At 37.8% G+C, this 23,192-nt stretch overlaps 1 protein-coding gene and 1 long non-coding RNA gene across 2 annotated transcripts in view; both read right to left on the reverse strand.

Annotated features, from left to right (window-relative positions):
- Nucleotides 1–389: 389 nt before the first annotated feature.
- LOC105489695 (zinc finger protein 100) overlaps nt 390–23,192 on the reverse strand; it is a 46,634-nt gene continuing 23,831 nt past the window's right edge. The window contains 4 exon segments of the mRNA XM_011754687.3: nt 390–1,492; nt 1,494–2,841; nt 20,046–20,144; nt 20,952–21,078. Of these exon segments, the coding sequence (XP_011752989.2) occupies nt 1,309–1,492; nt 1,494–2,841; nt 20,046–20,144; nt 20,952–21,078 (1,758 nt within the window). The 3' untranslated portion in view covers nt 390–1,308.
- Nucleotides 7,127–20,037, reverse strand: LOC139360254 (uncharacterized). The gene is made up of 2 exons (XR_011617529.1): nt 10,908–20,037; nt 7,127–10,586 (listed from the first exon to the last, which is right to left on the reverse strand). It is a non-coding gene; the product is annotated as an uncharacterized lncRNA (long non-coding RNA).

Below are 23,192 nucleotides of genomic sequence, written 5' to 3' on the forward strand. Positions count from 1 at the left end.
AAAGAATCTCTCATATCTTTGATGCAGCAACAATTGATCACATGCTTTCACATGTAAATAGGAATGAAGAAACAGCAGGAAATAATTTGAGAGCTGAATTACATCATTATTCACTTTTCAAAATATTTTTTCAAAAAGTTAAGCATACTTTGAATGTAATATCTGCAAAAAAACTTCTACTACTTTTCAAGTTATATACAAATCTTTTTTTTTTTTTTTTTTTGAGACGGAGTCTTGCTCTGTCGCCCAGGCTGGAGTGCAGTGGCCGGATCTCAGCTCACTGCAAGCTCCGCCTCCCGGGTTCACGCCATTCTCCTGCCTCAGCCTCCCGAGTAGCTGGGACTACAGGCGCCCGCCGCCTCACCCGGCTAGTTTTTTGTATTTTTTAGTAGAGACGGGGTTTCACCGTGTTAGCCAGGATGGTCTCGATCTCCTGACCTTGTGATCCGCCTGTCTCGGCCTCCCAAAGTGCTGGGATTACAGGCTTGAGCCACCGCGCCCGGCCTATATATACAAATCATTTTTTAACAAATTTTAGTTTTTCTTTACTCAGCACTCTGATTTAGTACAATATCTGAAGTGTCAGTGCCTTATATATTTCTACTGTAAATTCTGATATTTACATAGATTTAATTTTTGATTAAAAATTAAAAAAATTTTTACTGTATCTGCAAAAATATGTTTTAGTATGAACTCGCTCGTGTTTTCTAAGCTGTAGTTTTTGAAAAAGTATTTTTCCAAATGTATTACATTTGCAAGGTTTTTTTTTTTCAATATAAATTCCCTGATACTGAACAAAGTTTGAGCAATTGCTTCAGAGGTTTCCTCTAATACAAAATGTGTACAGTAAGATCTGTGATACAAGTAAACATATTACAATCCTACTACAATGTTCTTCTTCAAAATACTCTTCACCTTAAAGGCTTATATTTTCTTAAAGATATTTTGACAGTAGTTGGCCTTATAATGTTTTTATTAAGTAGGAACTCTCTGATGTTGAGTAAGATGTGAGCATGTATTAATGGCTTTTTCACAGTCTTTGTATTTGTACAATCTTTCTCAAGTATAAATGCTTTCCTATGCAGTAAGGTGTGAGCATTGGTTAAAAGTTTTGCCACATTGTTCACACATGTAGAAGTTTTCTCCAGTATAAATTATCTTACCTACAATTAAGTGTGACAACCATTTAAAAGCTTTATCAAATTCTTCACATTTCTAGGATTTCTCACCGTGATTTCCTTTATGTTTAGAAAAGTTTGAGGTGTTTTCAAAGTACTGTCACATCTTTCTGGTTTGTAGAATTTCTCTCTAGTATGAATTATCTCTAGTATGAATTATCTTACGTCTGTTAGGAATTGAGAACTTATTAAAGGCTTTGCCATGTTCTTCACACTCCAGTATGAATTTTTTTATGTTTAGTAAGAGTTTAGGACTAAAGCCTTTGCCACATTCTTCACATTTGTAGGGTTTCTCTCCAGTATGAGTTATTTTGTTTAATAAGGCTCAGGGACTGGTTAAAGGCTTTACCACATTCTTCCCATCTGTAAGATCTCTCTCCAGTATGAGTTATCTTATGTTTACTAAGGTTTGAGGATCGGTTAAAAGCTTTGCCACATTCCTCACATTTGTAGGGCTTCTCTCCAGTATGAATCATCTTATGTGCAGTTAGTTGTGAGCACCGGTTAAAGGCTTTGCCACATTCTTCACATTTGTAAGGTTTCTCTCCAGTGTGAATCATCTTATGTACAGTTAGTTGTGAGGACCGGTTAAAAGCTTTGCCACATTCTTCACATTTGTAGGGTTTCTCTCCAGTATGAATCATCTTATGCGTAGTAAGGTTTGAGGACTCATTAAAGGCTTTGCCACATTCTTCACATTTATAGGGTTTCTCTCCAGTATGAATTCTCTTATGTTTAGTGAGGGCTGAGGACCAGTTAAAGCCTTTGCCACATTCTTCACATTTGTAGAATTTCTCTCCAGTATGACTTATCTTATGTGTAGTAAGGTATGAGAATCGGTAAAAAGCTTTGCCACATTCTTCACATTTGTAGGGTTTCTCTCCAGCATGAGTTATCTTATGTGTAGTTAGGGTTGAGGATTGGTTAAAAGCTTTGCCACATTCTTCACATTTGTAGGGTTTCTCTCCAGTATGAATTATCCTGTGTGTAGTAAGGTGTGAGGACCGGTTAAAAGCTTTGCCACATTCTGTACATTTGTAGGGTTTCACTCCAGTATGAATTCTTTTATGTGTAGTGAGGTGTGAAGACCGGTTAAAGGCTTTGCCACATTCTTCACATCTGTATGGTTTCTCTCCAGTATGAATTATCTTATGTGTAGTAAGGTGTGAGGACCGGTTAAATGCTTTCCCACATTCTTCACATTTGTAGGGTTTCTCTCCGGTATGAATTCTCCTGTGTGTAGTAAGGGTTGAGAACCAGTTGAAGGCTTTGCCACAATCTTTACATTGGTAGGAATTCTCTGTAATATGAAATCTTTTATGTTGACTTAGGTGTAAGAGCATGCAAAATGATTTCTCACATTTTTTACATTTGAAAGGTTTCTTTCCAGGTTGTCTTGTCTTATGTCTGTTTGAATTTGAAAATGTATGAAAGACTTCTGCATATGGGTCACAGTGAAATATGTTTCTCTGGGTAGTTATCAAACACTGGTTTAATTTGTTATCTTCTTTGTGCACCTCACACTCATCCACACTTTTACAGCCTTTTTGTAACTGTAAATTGTCATGTTCATAATTTCTATATTTTTTCAGTATCGATTCTTGAAAAGAATCTTTAATGTCCCGCTCTGGCCAAAGGTCTTGGGCAAAATGAGAACATATAACTGAAAGAGATAAAAATAACAAATTACCTACTAGACACAGATAAATACAGTTTACAAGTCTAACCTATAATACTATACAAACTATATAAATAAGATGGCATAGGAAAATACCAAAGGCCCTCATTCCTTTATAGACATATAAATGTAAAAAAAAAAAAAAAAAAAACCCAACAAAAAAACATACCAACCAAATTACATCTGAAAAAAATTTATAAATGAGTTAAGTGTGTGAAGTGCCCTGGTGAGAACAATGCAAAGAGCCACTTAGAAGTCAAAATCTGTTACATTTACCCAACACAGCTCTTCCTGCTCCCCAATATAACATAGTGTCTTTAGAAGCAAATTGCCAACTTTTTAATGACAAGTAAAACACTGGCACATTTATCTTTATTACTTGCTTCTAGGAGCCTTTCCAGACACACTGGTGTGTATCTCTCACGAAATATAGTGCTGAAAGAAATGGTGGTATGCTCTGGAGTGACAGTTTAAGTTTGCTGAGACCAAAGGTAAATGTTTCAGCAACAGAGAGACTGCTGTACCACAGAGAGAAAACAGGCATAGCACGTGATTACTATTAAGAAGAAACATGAATAAACTCCTTTAACTAAAAAATAAGACAAAATTTCAGACAAGACACATTCTAAGAACATGTTTGAGAGACTCCCAGAATCTCTAACCAAGACAATTGTTCAGACCATGCCAGGACAAAGCTACATTATGAAGATTGTAACAGGTAGCCTTTTTTAATTTCCAAATTTCAATCAAAGATTACAATGTATACAAAATAAGGCAATATGGTTCCATAAAAATATAATTTTCAAAAAGAAACCATAAAAAAAGTATATGCATTGATTTTAAAAATTGAAAATAAATTGAATAATAATAAGTGAAATAGGAAGACAGAGAACTATAGAAAATCAGAAAAATGAAGAACATAAATATTTAGAATATCAAAAAAACAGAAATTGTGGAGGTAATAAATATAAAAAAGAATAGCTGAAAAATCTCGAAAGAAACAATGATGTACAAATGAAGAAGCTCAACAAACAAACTAGGAAACACACAAAGATATTTATAACAAACACACATATAAGCACAATTTCAAAAGTCACAGACCAGAAGAGAATCTTGGGAGCTGCAAGACAAAAGTGATGCGTCATTTGCAAGCAGTCTTATGAGACAGCCAGTGAATTGTCAACAAAAATTTTGCAGGCCAGAAGGGAAGTGTGTGATAAAGTCAAACTCTTGAAAAATACAGTGATCAAGTAAGCATAATACCATCAGCAAATCTGTCCTGCCAAATAAAAAGAAAAAACTTTCAAAAATAACAAAATTCTGAAAAGTATATTGGAACTCCATAAACCTTACATATAAAAAGTATTGAAAGCAGTTGCTTCTATTGAAAATAACATGATTCAACAAAAACAACACATAGTCAAATAAAAATACATTACTTTTGGGAGTGGGGAGGGATAGCGTTAGTAGAAATACCTAATATAAATGATGAGTTAATGGGTGCAGCACACTAACAAGGCACATGTATACATATGTAACAAACCTGCACATTGTGCATATGTACCTTAGAACTTAAAAATATAATAATAAAAGAAAAAATGAAATAAAAACAAAACAAACACAAAAAACCCCACAATAACAAAAAATTACATTATTTTCTGGAAAGATTATATGCACATATATACTTTTACTTCTAAGTATATGCACATACACCAAAATGGAATTTCTTAGCATTATCATAATGGTGCAGAAAACATTTTTAATTATTCCCTAAAATTTGAAAGAGAAAATCACAGAAATCATTATAAACATCTGTTAATAAATACACCACATAAAAAGATACAATTAGCAAAATCAATGACAAATTTGAGGGGAGATGTAATGAGAAAAAAATTGTGCATGCAACTGAAGTTCCTTTTTACCAGATTGAAATATACTGTTGTATCTTTTGGAGGTTTATATAATCCCCAAGGTCCCAAGAAGAACATATGCGTATAGATAAATGAAATAAAATAAGAAAGAAGTAAAAGCATATCAATATAAAAATAAAAAGACACAAAGACAGAGAGAAAATGAGTGACCAAGATATAAGAATCAAATAAAGCAATGAATAAAATAACATTACTATGTCTTTCTGCTTCAGAAGATTATTTAAATATATATCTTTAACTTTTCAATCAACAGACATACTCTCAATAGAGATTTATTTAAATATTTTAAAAACCGATATCCAACTTGCCTTTCTATGAGAGTAAGCTGAGATCTATTGATTAAAAAAAAAAACAAAGTGGCAAGATGGGTATAGATATTGCATAAAAATATTAACCAAATGAGAGAAGAGGTTAAAATAATATTACATAAGGTACATCTTAAGTGAAAAACTTTCATATTTATAAAATGTACTACAAATCAAAACTGCAAAGAGACAAAGAAGGACATTAAACAATAATAGATTCATTTACTGATAACATAACTCAAGTGTGTGTGTGTGTGTGTGTGTATCTCACATTAAGGTTCCAAATACATAAAGCAAATATTGACAGAATGGAAGAATCACCTAGAAAGCAATATTATAGTAGAACATTTCAATAACTTACTTTCCATAATAAAAATAAAACAGAATATTTGTAAGTGAAGAGAGGACTTGAAGGCAGTATAAAACTATTATTTCTAACAGAGGTATAGAGAAGTCTCCTCAACAATATCGGGATACACATGCTTCTTAATTGCTCATAGAACATTCTGCTTAATAGACCACATGGTAGGCCAAAAAAGAAGTCTTAACACATTTGTTAAGACTGAAATTGTGTGGATTATATTATATGAACAAAATGGAATGAGAGTATAAAACAATAATAGAAAAAGATTAAAAATTTACAAATACATGGAAATTAAACGACACACTCTTGAGCATGCTCTTGTTCAAAGGTAGAAATCATTGATATTTTGAAAACGTCCATACTTCTCAAAGTAATCTACAGATTTAATGCAATGTTGTTAAAAAATTCTCATTGCGGCTGGGCGCGGTGGCTCAAGCCTGTAATCCCAGCACTTTGGGAGGCCGAGACGGGCGGATCACGAGGTCAGGAGATCGAGAGACGATCCCGGCTAACACGGTGAAACCCCGTCTCTACTAAAAAATACAAAAAAAATAGCCGGGCGAGGTGGCGGGCGCCTGTAGTCCCAGCTACTCGGGAGGCTGAGGCAGGAGAATGTGAACCCAGGAGGCGGAGCTTGCAGTGAGCCGAGATCCGGCCACTGCACTCCAGCCTGGGCGACAGAGCGAGACTCAGTCTCAAAAAAAAAAAAACAAAAAACAAAAAACAAAACCAAAAATTCTCTGGCCGGGCGCGGTGGCTCACGCCTGTAATCCCAGCACTTTGGGAGGCCGAGACGGGCGGATCACAAGGTCAGGAGATCGAGACCACGGTGAAACCCCGTCTCTACTAAAAATATAAAAAATTAGCCGGGCGCGGTTGTGGGCGCCTGTAGTCCCAGCTACTCGGGAGGCTGAGGCAGGAGAATGGCGTGAACCCGGGAGGCGGAGCTTGCAGTGAGCCGAGATCGCGCCACCGCACTCCAGCCTGGGCGACAGAGCGAGACTCCGTCTCAAAAAAAAACAAAAACAAAAACAAAAAAAAAAACAAAACCAAAAATTCTCATTGCATTTTTGAGGAAACAGAAACAACAACCCCAAAAGTATATAAAATGTCAAGAGACAATAAAGTACCCAAGAGTCTTCAAAAAAAGAAAATGTTGAAGGCATTATAGTTCCTGATTTCAAAACACATTACAAAGCTACAGAATTAAAGTAATTTGGTATAAGTATAAAAGTAGACTAATAAAATAGAATGCTGCAGCTATAGAAACTTTCACATATATGGTTATATGAAGAGTTATTTTTTTTTTTTTTTGAGACGGAGTCTTGCTCTGTCACCCAGGCTGGAGTGCAGTGGCCGGATCTCAGCTCACTGCAAGCTCCGCCTCCCGGGTTTACGCCATTCTCCTGCCTCAGCCTCCCGAGTAGCTGGGACTACAGGCGCCCGCCACCTCGCCCGGCTATTTTTTTTGTATTTTTTAGTAGAGACGGGGTTTCACCGTGTTAGCCGGGATCGTCTCTCGATCTCCTGACCTCGTGATCTGCCCGTCTCGGCCTCCCAAAGTGCTGGGATTACAGGCTTGAGCCACCGTGCCCGGCCAAAGAGTTATTTTCATATCCATAATTATTGCAGCATTTTTACTGAAAGGCAATAGGTAAAAGCAATGCAAATTTCTTTTTTTTTTTTCTTTTTTTTTTTTTTAAGATGGAGTCTTGCACTGCTGCCCAGACTGGAGTGCAGTGGCACGATCTCAGCTTACTGCAACCTCAGCCTCCTGAGTAGCTGGGACTACGGGTGTGTGCCACCATGCCCGGCTATTTTTTGTATTTTTAGTAGAGACAGGATTTCACCATGTTGGCCAGGATGGTCTTGATCTCTTGACCTTGTTATCTGCCTGCCTCAGCCTCTCAAAGTACTGGGATTACAGCAATGAGCCACTGCACCCGGCAGAAATGGAAATTTCTGTCACCAAATTATCCAATAGATATAATTTGCAATATAAAAATACTGGAATATCACCCAGGATTTAAAAAGCAGGAAATATTCTAACAACTCTAAAAATAAAGCTTGATGACATTATGCAAAATAAAATGAGCTAGCCACAATAAGACAGAGATTGTATGAGACATATGGGGCAGTCACATTCTTAGAAATAGAAAACAAAGTGGTTTTTGCAAAGTGCCAGAAAATCAGAAAAACTGGTTGTTGTTGTACATTGAGATTGAGCTTTGCAAGATAAAACATTCTAGGGGTATGCTGCATGACATTATAAATATAATTAATAGGACTAAACAGAATATTAAAAAATATTTGATAATGAGCCAGGTGCAGTAATTCACATCTGTAATCTCAGGACTTTGGGAGGCCAAGGTGGGCGGATCACGAGGTCAGGACTTTGAGACCAGCCTGGCCAACACAGTGAGGCAAAAGAATCGGTTGAAGCCAGGAGGCGGAGGTTGCAGTGAGCCAAGATCCCACCACTTCACCTCAGCCTGGGCGACAGAGTGAGACTCTGTCTCAACAACAACAACAAAAAAATTGATAATATTTTGTGTGTTTTTGACAAGTAAAAATGAACAATACCTAAAAAGATCCAATTATAATAGTTTCAATATTATCTTCAAACTCCAAAGTGTTTCTCCCACACAGAAGTGATGTAGATTCACAACAGATATTGGAATTAGGAGAATTTTTATAACTGGTCACCTAGCCAAGACTGAACCACCATTTACAACAAACCTACACAACAAATATACAAGTCATAAAATAAACAGATATTTATAGAGGCAAACAAACACAGAAGTAATTATATTGGCAGTAGACATATGGCTGATTCATATTTGATTTTGCTAGACACTGCCTTAAATTGTACAGAGTTAAACACTGTCATACACAATTATAATATAAAATAAAACACCAAAACACAAGCAACTGGTGTTACGTGTCATACTTTAAAATACATAACACAATATAAAATATAAAATAAATATAAAAACATATATATAACATAAAATATATAACACAAAATTAAAATATGGAATGTAAAACATATTGGACACCATCAAGTAGATCAATATTTTCATGAAATGAATCTTGGGAGAATATAGGGCAAAAGTAATACAGAGGTTACTTAAAGAAAAAAAGGCTGAGAACTTCCCAAATTTTGATGTAATAAATTTCTAACCAATACTTAATTCAAAATTATTTTACTTTGAAAACAAGATAAAAACAAAGACTTTCCAAAATAAAAGTTCAGGGCATTTATTACAATTACCACAGTCCTACATAAAATGTTAAATGGTGGCCAGGCACAGTGGCTAGGCCTATAATTTTACGTTAGGAAGTCAAGGCAGATAGATCACTTGAGACTAGTAGTTCAAGATCAGCCAGAGAAACATAGTGAGACTCTGCATATAAACAAAAAGAAATCCTAAAATGAGTCCATTATGTTGAAAAACAAAATGATGCTAGAAGTATCAAAAAACCGTATCTAAATACAAAGCTCTCCATTAAATGTAAATAACAGACACATACAGAATTTTTTACTATCATAATGATGGGCATAAAACCCTTACAGTTCTTATTTAAACAAACAAGATACAAATCTGCATAAATCTGTTAGTAGATACACAATGTAAGATAATATGGCTTTTAATATTAATAACAAATTGGAAAATATAACAGTATAACTTTAAGATGTTTTATGTAACCTGTTTTTCAATATGGCTACATTATATTTCAAGATGATTACATTATACTTATGGAAAGTATGCAAAACAAAATAAAAAATAATCAAAGTACATGTCACAACAAAATTAAACAAAAATTAAGGGAGTAACACAGGAAATGAGAAAAGACATATCTACAAGAAACACGTAAAATAGTAACAATGAGGTGGTTTCTGCAGATCAGCAGACTTAGTCTTTCCCCCTGCTGGCTCTGAGGAATCTGGACAGTCCAGAAGTATGGAATTTCCCCCACTGAAGCACACCCCCTTCACCAAGCAGCAGCCAGAGTGCTTTGTTAAGTGGTTCCTGAATCTTGTGCATCCTGACTGGGTGAGACCCCCCAACAGGCATTGTAAGACAACTTATAAAGAAGTATTCCCACTGTCATCAGTTCAGTGCCCATCTGGGATAAAGCTTACAGATGAAGGAGCAGGCAGTTCTCTCTGCTGTTCTACAGACTCCACTGGTGACACCTCCAGGTGTGGGAGAAACCCAGGCAAATAGGATCTGAAGTAGATCCCAAGCAAATCACAGCGGCCCTACTGAAGAGGGGCCTGACTGTTAAAGGAAAAACAGAAAGCAACAACAGCAGCACCAACAAAGATGTCGCCACAAATACCCCATCCAAAGGTCAGCAGCCTCAAAGACCAAAGCTAGATAAACTCATGACAATGAGAAGAATCAATAAAAAAATGCTGTAAACTCAAAAAGCCAGAGTGTCTCTACCCCTCCAAATAATCACAACATATCTCCAACAAGAGCACAGAACTGGAGAAGGCTGAGATGGATAAATTGAGAGAAGTAGGCTACAGAAGGTGGGCAATAATGAACTTCAGTGAGCTAATGAAGCATGTTCTAATCCAATGCAAAGAAGCTAAGAGCCATGAAAAACATTACAGGAGCTGTTAACCCAAATAATCAGTTCAGAGATGAACATGACCGACCTGATGCAACTGAAAAACACAACATGAGAACTTCACAATGCAACCACAAGTATCAATAACTGAGTAGACCAAGCAGGGAAAAGAATTTCAGAGCTTGAAGAGTATATTGCTGAAATAAGGCAGATAAGATTGAAAAAATAAAAATAAAAAGGAATGAAAAAAATCTTCGAGAACTATTGGATTATGTAAAAAGACCAAACTTACAAGTGATTGCAGTACCCTGAAGAGATGGAAAGAATGGAACCAAGTTGGAAAACATACTTCAGGATATCATCCAGAAGAACTTTTCCAAGACAGGCCATCAATCAAATTCAGAAAATCCAGAGAACTCCAGTAAGATATTCCATGAAAAGATCAACCTCAAGACACATAATTATCAGATTCTTCAATGTTAAACTTCAGGAAAAAATGATAAGAGCAGCCAAAGGGAAGGCCAGGTAGCCTACTAAAAATTGGACCTCTGGCCGGGCGCGGTGGCTCAAGCCTGTAATCCCAGCACTTTCGGAGGCCGAGACGGGCGGATCACTAGGTCAGGAGATCGAGACCATCCTGGCGAACACGGTGAAACCCCGTCTCTACTAAAAAATACAAAAAACTAGCCGGGCGAGGCGGCGGGCACCTGTAGTCCCAGCTACTCGGGAGGCTGAGGCAGGAGAATGGCGTAAACCCGGGGGGCGGAGCTTGCAGTGAGCTGAGATCCGGCCACTGCACTCCAGCCCGGGCGACACAGCCAGACTCCGTCTCAAAAAAAAAAAAAAAAAAAAAAAAAAAAATTGGACCTCTAAAAAGACACCCTACAAGCCAGAAGACATTGGGGGCCAATATTCAGCATTCTTAAAAAAATGAATTTCTAACCCAGAATATCCAGCAAAACTAAGCTTCGTAAGTGAAGGAGAAATGAAATTGTTTTCAGACAAACAAATGCTAAGGGAATTCATCACCACTAGGCCTGCCTTGCAAGAGCTCCTGAAAGAAGCACTAAATATGAAAAGAAGAAACCACTACCAGCAAATGAAAAACACACTGAAGTACAAAGACCAGTGACACTATGAAACAACTACATCAACAGGTCTGCAAAATAACCAGCTAGCACCACAAGAACAGGATCAAATTCACATATAACAATATTAACCTTAAATTTAAATGGACTAAATGCCCCAATTAATCCCAGCACTTTTGGAGGCCGAGGCGGGTGGATCATGAGGTCAAGAGATCAAGACCATACTAGCTAACACAGTGAAACCTCGTCTCTACTAAAAATACAAAAAATTAGCCGGGCATGGCGGCAGGTGCCTGTAATCCCACCTATTCGGGAGGCTGAGGCAGGAGAATGGTGTGAACCTGGGAGGCTGAGCTGGCAGTGAGCTGAGATCATGCCACTGCACTCAAGACTCCAGCCTGGGCGACAGTGTGAGACTCTGTCTAAAAAAAAAAAAAAAAAAAAGAAAAGAAAAAGACAGAATGGCAAGCTGGTTAAAGAGTCAAGACTCACTGGTGTGCTGTATTCAAGAGACCCATCTCACATGCAAAGACACACATAGCCTGAAAATAAAGGGAGAAAAATTTACCAAGCAAATAAAATCAGAAAATAAGGAGGGGTGGCAATTGTAGTTTATGATAAAACAGACTTTAAACCAACAAAGATCAAAAAAGACAAGGAAGGACACTACATAATGGTAAAGGGTCAATTCAATGAACACCCAGATTTGTTTTTATTGATTGATTGCTTTTCTTTGAGAACAAGTCTCGCTCTGTCACCCAGGCTGGAGTGCAGTGGCATGATCTTGGCTCACTACAAGCTCCACCTCCCGGGTTCATGCCATTCTCCTGCCTCAGCCTCCTGAGTAGCTGGGACTACAGGCGCTCGCTACCATGCTCGGCTAATATTTTGTATTTTTAGTAGAGACGGGGTTTCACCTTGTTAGCCAGGATGGTCTTGATCTCCTTACCTCATGATCGGCCAGCCTCAGCCTCCAAAAGTGCTGGCATTACAGGCATGAGCCACCATGACTGGCCTTATTGATCTATTTTTTGAGACAGAATCTCACTCTGTTGCCCAGGCTAGAATGCAATGGCACAATCTTGGCTCACTGCAACCTTCACTTCGCAGTTTCAAGTGATTCTCCTGCCTCAGCTTCCTGAGTAGGTGAGATTACAGGTACCAACCACTATTCCCAGCTAATTTGTATGTTTAATAGAGACAGGGTTTCACTATGTTGGCTAGGCTGGTCTCAAACTCCTGAACTCAGGGGATCTGCCTGCCTTGGCCTCCCAAAGTGCTGGCATTACAGGCATGAGCCACATGTCCAGTCAGCACTCAGATTTATAAAACATACTTAGATACCTACAAAGAGCCTTAGACTCCCAAAAAATGACAGTGGGAGACTTTAACACCCTACTGCCAATACTAGACAGATCTTTGGGAAAGAAAAGTAACAAGGATATTCAGGACTTGAACTCAGCTGTAGGTCAAGTGGACCTGATAGATATTTACAGAACTCACCAGCCAAAAACAACACAACACATTCTTCTAATTGCCACATGGCACTTACTTAAAATTGATTATATAATTGGAAGTAAAACATTCCTCAGCAAATTCAAAAGAACTGAAATCATAACAGTTTCTCAGACCACAGTGCAATCAAATTAGAACTCAAGAGTAAGAAACTCACTCAAAACCACACAACTACATGGAAATTTAGCAACATACTCCTGAATGACTTCTGAGTAAATAATAAAATTAAGTCAGAAATCAAAAAATTACTTGAAACCAATAAGAACAAAGAGGCAATATACCAGAATCTCTGGAATGCAGCTAACGTAGTGCTAAGGGGGAAAAAATAGCACTAAGTACCCACATCAAAAAGCTAGAAAGATCTCAAATTGACTCCCTAACATCACTACTAAAAGAAAAAGAGAACCAAGAGCAAACAAACCCCAAAGCCAGCAGAAGACAAAAAATAACCAGGATCAGAGTGGAACCATAGGAGACAAAAGACACAAAAAAACCCTTCAAAAAAAAATCAATAAATCTAGGAGCTGTTTTTTAAAAAAATAAGAGATAGACCACTAGCTAGATTAATAAAGAAAAGAGGGAAGAATGAAATAGACACAAATAAAAAATGATAAAGCAGATATCAGCAGTGACCCTACATTAATACAATCATCAGGGCTGGGCGTGGTGGATCATGCCTGTAATCCCAGCACTTTGGGAGGCCAAAGTGGGTGGATCACCTGAGGTCAGGAGTTACAGAGCGGCCTGGCCAACAAAGTGAAACCCTGTCTCTACTAAAAATAAAATAAAATAAAATTAGACAGGCATGGTGTCTGGCGCTTATAATCCCAGCTACTCAGGGGGCCGAGGCAGGAGAAACACTTGAACCCAGGAGGCGGAGGTTGCAGTGAGCCGAGATCGCACCATCATACTCCAGGTTGGGGGACAAGAGCAAGACTTCATCTCAAAAAAAAAAAAAAAGAAGAAGAAAAAAGAAATACAGTCATCAGAAAATACTATCAACACCTCTATGTATATAAACTGGAAAATCTAGAAGAAATGGATAAATTACTGGACACATACACCCTCCCAAGACTGAACCAGAAAGAAGTTGAATCACTGAATAGACCAACAACAAGTTCTGAAATTGAGATAGTAATAAATAGGCTACCAACCAAAAAAAGCCCAGGACCAGATGGGTTTACAGCTGGATTCTACCAGAGGTACAAAGAAGAGCTGGTACCATCTCTTCTGAAACCATTTTAAATGAAAGAAAAGGAGGTACTCCTCCCTAACTCATTCTATAAGATCAGCATCATTCTGATACCCAACTTGGCAGAGATATAAAAACAACAACAACAACAAAAAAAACTTAAAACCAATATCCCTGATAAACATTGATGCAGGCCGGGCATGGTGGCTCTCACCTGTAATCCCAGCACTTTGAGAGGCTGAGGCGGGCAGATCAGTTGAGGTTAGGAGTTCAAGACCAGCCTGGCCAGCATGGTGAAACCCCATCTCTACTAAAAATACAAAAATTAGCTGGGTGTGGTGGTGCATGACTGTGATCCCAGCTACTCAGGAAACTGAGTCAGGAGAACTGCTTGAACCCAGGAGGTGGAGGTTGCAATGAGCCGAGATTGCGCCACTGCACTCCAGCCTGGGCGTCAGAGTGACACTCTGTCAAATAATAATAATAATAATAATAATTGATGGAGAATGAGAAAACTATTTTAAAATTAATATGGAACCCAAAAAGGCCCCATATAGCCAAAACAATCTTAAGCAAAAAGAACAAAGCTGGATTCATCATGCTATCCAACTTCAAACTATGCTACAAGGTTGTAGTTACCAAAACAGCCTGGCACTGGCATAAAAACAGACACATAGACCTATGAAACAGAATAAAGAACTCCGAAATAAGACTGTATATCTACAACCACCTGATCTTTGAAAAATCTGACAAAAACAAGCCATAAGGAAAGAACTCCCTATTTAATAAATGGTTCTGGGAGAACTGACTAGCCATATGCAAAGAATGGAAACTGGATGTGGTAAGAAAAAGAGCAAGTGTGAGGTGAAAAAGCCAGGTTCAGGCCAGGCACAGAGACTCACACCTGTAATCCAAGCACTTTGGGAGGTCAATGAGGTCAGGAGTTCGAGACCAGCCTGACCAACATGGTGAAATCCCATCTCTACTAAAAAACTACAAAAATTAGCTGGGCATGGTGGTGGGTGCCTGTAATCCCAGCTATTTGGGAGGCTGAGGCAAGGGAATCCCTTGAACCAGGGAGGTGGAGGTTGCAGTGAGCCATGATGGTGCCATTGCACTCCAGCCTAGACTACAGAGTGAAACTCCATCTCGAAAAAATAAAAAAAGCCAGCTTCTTTTAATGAACTGCTCTCATTTGAATTAATGAAGTGTAAACTTTCTGATTATCAAAAGGCTGGTGCCAAGGCATTTATGAGAAATTTGCCCCCATGACTAAAAAACCTCCCTACCTAGTTCCACATCCAACATGGAGGATTACATTGCAGCATGAGGTTTGCAGAACATGGACATCCAAACCATACCACAGACAAACTAGGCTTAACACACATGTACTAAACTTTTCAGTTAAAAGCAAAATAATAAACAATATTCTTATTTATACCTGATGTATTCTGTTAGAACACACAACAAGTCTTATTAAAGAATACCAGCTGGGTGTAGTGGCTGATATGTATAATTTCAACAATTTGGAAGACGGAAGTGAGAGGATCCCTTGGGACCACAAGTATAAGACAAGTGTCAGTAACATAGTGAGACCCCGTCCCTACAAATAATCAAAAAATTGGCCAGGCATGGTAGTGCATGCCCATAGTCTCAGCTACTCAGGAGGCTGAGGTGTAAAGATCACTTGAGTCAAGGAGGCTGAGGTTACAGTGAGCCAAAATTATGACACTATACTCCAGCCTGGGTGACAGAGTATGATCCTGTCTGAAAACGACAACAAACAAATAAATTTAAGAAGACTAAAATCATGCACTGCATGGTAACTGACCAGAACGGAATAAAACTAGGAATTAAAAGCAAAAGTAAAATTGGCAAATCCAACAATATCTAAATATAAAACAGATGAGCTGAGTGCAATGGCTCACACCTGTAATACTACCATTTTGGGAGGCTGAGGCAAGAGAACTGCTTGAGCCCATGAGTTAGAAACTATCCTAGGCAACATAGGAAGACTCTGTCTCTAATAAATAAAATTAAATTAAATTAAAATACATTCTTCAACATATTCCTGCTAAGGGTCAAACATTTTAATTTTGTTGAGATACCAATATAACCTACAGAGGTGAACAAATTCAGTACAATCTCTATAAAAATCTCAATAGCACAGTTATTACAGAAATATTCTTTAAAATATTTGTGAACTATAACTAACCAAACACCCATGAAAACAACAGAGGCATTATACTTCCTGATTTTAAAACATTAAAAGCTACACTAACAATAACAGTATGGTACTAATACAAAGACAGATAAACAGATGAAAGAGCAGAATAGAGTTCAGAAATGAACCCTTGAGTATATGATTAGATGAACTTCCACAAAGCTGCCATGAACATACAATAGAGAAAAGATAATTTTTTCAAAAAATAATGTTAAGAACTAAATATCAACATTGATAAAGTTGGATCATTTCCTTGAACCGTATATAAAAAAAGTTTTCAATAAAATACTTACATAAAAGAAAACAAATCTCTTAGAACAAAATAGAAAAAAGTCATGACATGGGTCTTGGCATCATTTTTTTAGCTACAACATTAAATGCATGAACAATAACAAAAAAACAGAAAAATTTAACTACACTCTACTTCAAAATTTCTCCACATTAGAAAAAAAAACATTCAATTGTGTGAAAATGCCTCATAAGAAATGGGTGAAAATATTTGCAAGTCACATGTGATAAGAGTTAATATTCAGGCCAGGCGCAGTGGTTCACACCTGTAATCCCAGCACTTTGGAGGCCGAGGTGGGTGGATCACCTGAGGTTACAAGTTCAAGACCAGCCTGACCAAATTACAAATTAATAATTTGTAGAGAAACGCATAAAAATAAAAATGAAAAACGAAATCACCTCACATCCATTACAATGGCCACTATAAATTATTTAAAGACGCCCAATCTGTTGATGATGCAATGAAAATGAAACCTCTGTTGATGCTGGTAGAAAACAAAGACGTAGACATCATTTTAAAATGTTATGTTTCTCAAATAATTAAAAATGGAATTATTATCAAATACAGCAACTCCATTAATGAATCTATATTCAAAATATGCAACAAAAGACCTAGAAGACATATTTGAACATCTATGATTATTGTACCAGTACTCACAAAAGTCAAAAGGCTGAGGCAACCCGGGTGTCTCTTGATTTATGAACACATCAAAAATGTAACATATACATAAAATGGAATATTATTCAGACTTAAAGAAGAAAATCTTGTCACATTTTAAGATAAATTTTGAGAATATTACGTCACCTGAAATAAGCCAGCAACAAAATGATGGACACTGTATTATTCCACTTACATGAGATATCTTAAATAGTCACACTCATAAAAACAGAAAGTGGAAGGGTGCTTGTCAAGGGCTAGGTAGAGGGCAAAATGGGTTGTTGTTACTTATTGGGTATTTTTAGTTTCATAAGATGTAAAATTTCTATAAGTCTTTGGCACACCAATGTGAATCTACTTAACATGGTTAAAATGTAATTATTATTATTTTTGAGATGATATTTCACTCTTGTTGCCCAGGCTGAAGGGCAATGGGGCAATCTTGGCTACTGCAACCTCTGGCTCCCGGGTTCAAGCAATTCTCCTGCCTCAGCCTCTCGAGTAGCTGGGATTACAGGCACCTGTCACAAGGCCCCGCTAATTTTTGTATTTTTAGTAGAGATGGGGTTTCACTATGCTGGTCAGGCTGGTCTTGAACTCCTGACCTCTGGTAGTCTGCCGGCCTCAGCCTCCCAAAGTGCTGGGATTACAGGCATGAGCCACCACGCCTGGCCTGTAAAACTTTCTTTTGTTTATGAGACAGTCTCACTCTGTCACCCAAGCTGGAGTGCAGTGGCACAACTACCTTCAGCCTCAAACTTCCAGGCTCAAGTAATTCTCTTCTCTCAATTTCCCAAGTAGCTGAAACCACAGGTGCACACCACCATGCCTGGCAATTTTTAAAATAATTTTGTGGAGAAGGAATCTCCCCGTGTTGCTCTGGCTGGTCACAAACTTTTGGGCTCAAGTGATCCTCCTTTCTTGACCTCCCGAAATCCTGGGATTACAGTTGTGAGCCACCACCAGGTCTGGCCCTGAAACGTACACTTAAAGAAATTTTTGGTAGGCTGGGCGCAGTGGTTCATGCCTGTAATCCCAGCACTTTGAAAGGCTGAGGCGGAGGGATCACTTGAGGCCAGGAATTCAAGACTAGCCTGGCGAACATGGTGAAACCCTGTCTCTACTAACAATCGAAAAAATTACCCAGGCGTGGTGGCGGGCACCTATAATCCCAGCTACCCAGGAGGCTGAGGCAGGAGAACTGCTTGAACCCAGAAGTTGGAGGATGCAGTGAGCCGAGATCACGCTATTGCACTCCAGCCTGGGCGACAGAGCGAGACTCTGTTTCAAAAAAAAAAAAAAAAAAGATTTAAGATGGTAAATTTTATGTTACGTGTTTTTGAAACCATTAATTTTTCTTTTTCTTCTTCTTTTTTTTTTTTTTTTTTGAGACAGAGAATTGCTTGAACCCCGGAGGCGGAGGTTGCAGTCAGCCAGAGATCGCGCCACTGCACTCCTGCCTGGGCAACAGTAGCCAAACGCCGTCTCAAAAAAAAAACACACACAAAAACAAACAAACAAAAAGGTGAAGAGGTGTCTGCTCTATCAAATTCACAGACACCAATGCAAAACTGTATTGTGCTGTCAATGCTTCTATTTTAACGTAGGACTGGAAGTAAGTGGCAGAATGATGAGTCAAAAACATTTTTAAAAAGCCACTGAAAATGAAGATAAGTAAGTAAAAGTTACTAGTTGTGCATCATATGATCTTATATATATAAAAAATAAACACTACATTGAAATTTGTCTAAAGCAATAAATACACTCGGTAAATTAGCAAAATATAAAATTAACCTACAAGTATAAATTATTGTTCCATAAATTTAAACCATCTGATACAATTAAGAAAACAATCTTATTTACAATAGCATTAAAATAATAAATTTCTGAGAGCAAATTTAACCAAGAAGGTAAAAAAAATCTTTACATTAAAAGATATAAGATAGACCGGCACAGTGGCTCACGCCTGTAATCCCAACACTTTGGGAGGCCGAGACAGGCAGATCACGAGGTCAAGAGATCCATACAATCTGACCAACATGGTGAAACCCTGTCTCTACCAAAAATACAAAAAATTAGCTGGGTGTGGTGGCATGCGCCTGTAGTCCCAGCTATGCAGGAGTCTGAGGCAGGAAGATTGCTTGAACCCAGGAGGCGGAAGTTGCAGTGAGTCAAGATCACGCCACTGCACTCCAACCTGGCAAAAGCGAGACTCCTTCTCAAAAAACAAAACAAAACAAAAAAGATGTAAGATACCAATGAAATAAATTATTGAAGACACAAATTTTAAAATACTTCATGTCCATGGATTGAAAGAATAAATATTGTTAAAGTGTCATATTATCTAGTCTATAGCTTCAATAAACTTCCTATTAAAATTCCAGTGACATTTTTTTCACAGTAATAAAAAATACAATTCTAAAATTTACAAGAAACTGCAATAAGCTTCGAAAAGCCAAAGCAATCTTGAGGCAAAAGAACAAAGCAGAGGGGTATTATACTTTATAATTTCTAACTGTATTTCAAGAATATAGTAGTAAAAACAGGACGGAATGTGCAGAAAGATTAACAAACAAATCAATGGAACAGAAATCACTACTTTCACACATTTCAGACAGGATGAAAAAAGAGAACTAAAAAATAGTTTAACATAGAGTTTCCCAAAATCATGCAGATATCTGTGTGTACCCCAAAATAATGGAAAAGCAGGCAGATTGTACAGTCTTTTATACACCATTAAAAGGACTCTGGCTTTCACTGTAAACTTGAAGGAAGATCACCAAAAGGAAAGTAGAATATTTAAAGAATTTAAAAAGCATAAGACAGAAGATGCCCCTACATGACAGCAAAAAAAATAAAAATAAAAATAAAAAATAAAGTAAATAAAAAATTTAAAAAACCCAAAAAACAAAAACACTCAGGTGTCCCAGAAACTATTTCCTTTGGAACACAGCTTCCCAAATCACATTTTAATGATCGGTTTTCTCTTTGACCTTTGGACCTCTCATCTGTGTCATCTGTCGTGTTCACTCTCACCTACCTGAGGGTTTGGCTACCATCTCATGTCTCTTTATATTCCAGGGCTCCTTTCGTTGCTCCAGACAGGTGATCAGGTCTGGCTTAGTGACAGCAATACCTGCTTTATTAGAAATAAATAACATGAATCTTTCTCATATTCTCCAATTAGCATCCTAGTCGTATGCTTAGTAAAGAGGAGGTGATAGAATATTCTAGAATAATCCCAAAATACTAATTAATGAGAGAAATTTCTAAATATTTAGAAAATATTTAAAACTTGTAGGTCCTTAATTTCACTATCCAGTACTCATGAATCAAAAAATTGGTGGTGACGAATAGATTTTAAAATATGGGCAAATATACATACACATTTATTTATTTTTGAGATGGAGTCTCGCTCTGTTGCCAAGGCTGGAGTGCAGTGGCATGATCTTGGCTCACTACAACCCCTGTTCTCCTGGGTTCAAGCGACTCTCCTGCCTCAGCTTCCTGAGTAGTTGGGACTACAGGCACGTGCCACCATGCCCGGCTAATTTTTGTATTTTCACTTTGTTGGCCAGGCTGGTCTCAAACTCCTTGACCTCGTGACCCACCTGCCTCAGCCTCCCAAAGTGCTGAGATTACAGGAGTGAGCCACCATGTCCAGCCTAAAATCATGGGCAACAATATTTTATGCCACTAAATTTCTGGAATTACCACTGATCTAGAGTGAAGGATATAGATCAGCTTTGGAACGTGGGAAGTTCAGGTCAAGATGAAACATCTTGAAGACATTCTTTTCCACACAGACAAAGTCTCAAGATTTTCTTGAAAAAACGGATCAGAAACTCATTTATGCAAAGCATAAATTACCAAAAATCATTCCACAAAAAAAGAGAAAGGAAATCTTTAGGGTATATTAGAAATTGTGTATTAAAGGTATTCTTACCCAAGAAGACCAGGTTTCTGTAGTTCTCTAACATCACTTTCCTATACAAACCCTGCTGAGCAGTGTCCAGGCATTGCCACTCCTCCAGAGAGAATTCTATGGCCACATCCCTAAATGTCAATGGCCCCTGAAAAACATAAGCACACAGACACACATATATTTACCAAGTGGCCATGAGCAGAAGTTATCATTTTAATTATAATGAAACAACAGAGTAAAGACAATTGGTTCTGATTAATAGAAATAACTGAAAATTTGCAGTAATTTTTAACCCAGAAATATTCTCTAAAATATCCTCTAACTCTGAGAGAAGAGAATGGCATAAGATCCACAACACCAGTGTATATATGATACTTTTTAGATAATAAAGTATAAAATTAAGAGCATAAACACAAACATATACATTTTTTAGTGCAATATTTACATCATAAAGAATGAGCTGTGTATATTTTTCAGACAAAAAAGAGATGCTGAGTTAGAAGGCACCTCTTGAATTTTAATGTGTACAATAAACTGGAAATCTTGTGCAGACTTTTTTTCAGAAGATCTGGAATGAAGTCTGAGTTTCTGAATTTCTAATGAGCTCACTAGTAATGCCAATGTTTTTAGTCCCAAAAGAAAATTCTGTGAAACATCCAGTAGCTGGAAGAGCCTGTGTTTTGCCTCATTTTTCTGGCCTGTAAACAAAGAGACTTCATTTTCCAAAGACAGCTATATGCAAAGAAAACCTAAGAAAAAAGGGCACCTGCCACATTAAATGTGATGGCTTATGCACATTGTCTGCATAAAGATACCTAATAATGACAAGAAAAATAGTTAACTCTGTAGTGAAAGAAATATCAGAGCGCTTTTTAACCAAGTAAATTATTAATATTAACCACATTAGGACAAACTTTTATGGTGTGCTGATGCACATAGAAGAACACAGCATCATCGCCTAGATATGGCCCCTCAAAAAGTAAATTATAGTCTGAATTCAATCATACAGAAATATCAGTTTTATGCAAAGTTCAAGATACAGGTATCTCCAATGTTCTGTAATTCTCAATAATGATTTTATTTATTTATTTATTATTTTTTTGAGACAGAGTCCCGCTCTGTCCCCTAAGCTGGAGTGCAGTGGCACGATCTCGGCTCACTGCAAGCTCCGCCTCCCGGGTTCACACCATTCTCCTGTCTCAGCCTCCCGAGTAGCTGGGACTACAGGCACCCGCCACAACACCCGGCTGATTTTTTGTATTTTTAGTAGAGATGGGGTTTCGCTGCGTTAGCCAGGATGGTCTCGATCTCCTGACCTTGTGATCCGCCCCGCCCGCCTCGGCCTCCCAAAGTGCTGGGATTACAGGCATGAGCCACCGCGCCCGGCTCCAATAATGATTTTAAGTAGTCTTTCTTTAGCACCCTACAGAGCAGGTATCTCTCAGTTTTTTTTCCTGAACTTTCTGGGTAATAAATGCCACATATTTAAATAAGTATTTTCTTAATCCTATTCTGCATAGAGCTAATGGAGAACACAGATGGAACCTCAACATTACATATCCTCCATGTAAACCCCAGCTTTTCCCAACAGGAATCTTGAGTATCCACATCCTTCCATGTTCAACAGCCATAATGGGAACATTTTTAATAGTGCAGATCATAAATTCATGGCAGGAATTCTGCATGGCATATAAGAAGCTATGATATTGAGAATGTAGAGAAGGCTCTAGTACATAGGAAAGAAATATTCTGCATAGACCTTTGACTACCATTAGAATTTTAAAAAGTAGTTAAACTCATTAGTAAGGAAAAACACAAGTAGAGAAGTAAAGGTTTGCAAATACTAAATGCGTGAGACTCCAGAAGAATGGACAAATCTCTTGATCTGAGACATGCTTAGCTGGAAAAAAAAAAAAAATTCCTCTTTCTCCTCCTTCTCTTGGAATCCTTTTCAGATGAAATTCTCTAAACAAGTTAACACTTGCATCTTGAGAAAACTGCCTTAAACACGTCAGCACCATCTTCTTACCTGCTAGCATCAGACCCACAGACAGAAGGACCAAGACCAAAAAGTTCACCCATTTCTCTCCTTTATAACAGAAGAGATTCAAGAACAACGTGCTGCTCCACGGATGTAAAAATATGTTTCTCCTTTCCTGTCCTCAGGTGCCCTCCCCTGCCACAAACACCAGCAATTTCTGCTACAGTAATGAAAATATGGGCCACACTGTCCTGTCCCTACCAAACCCAAACAGAACAGGT

This window comes from Macaca nemestrina, chromosome 20 (assembly GCF_043159975.1).
Source record: "Macaca nemestrina isolate mMacNem1 chromosome 20, mMacNem.hap1, whole genome shotgun sequence".
In the NCBI taxonomy this organism is placed as follows: Eukaryota; Metazoa; Chordata; class Mammalia; order Primates; family Cercopithecidae; genus Macaca; species Macaca nemestrina.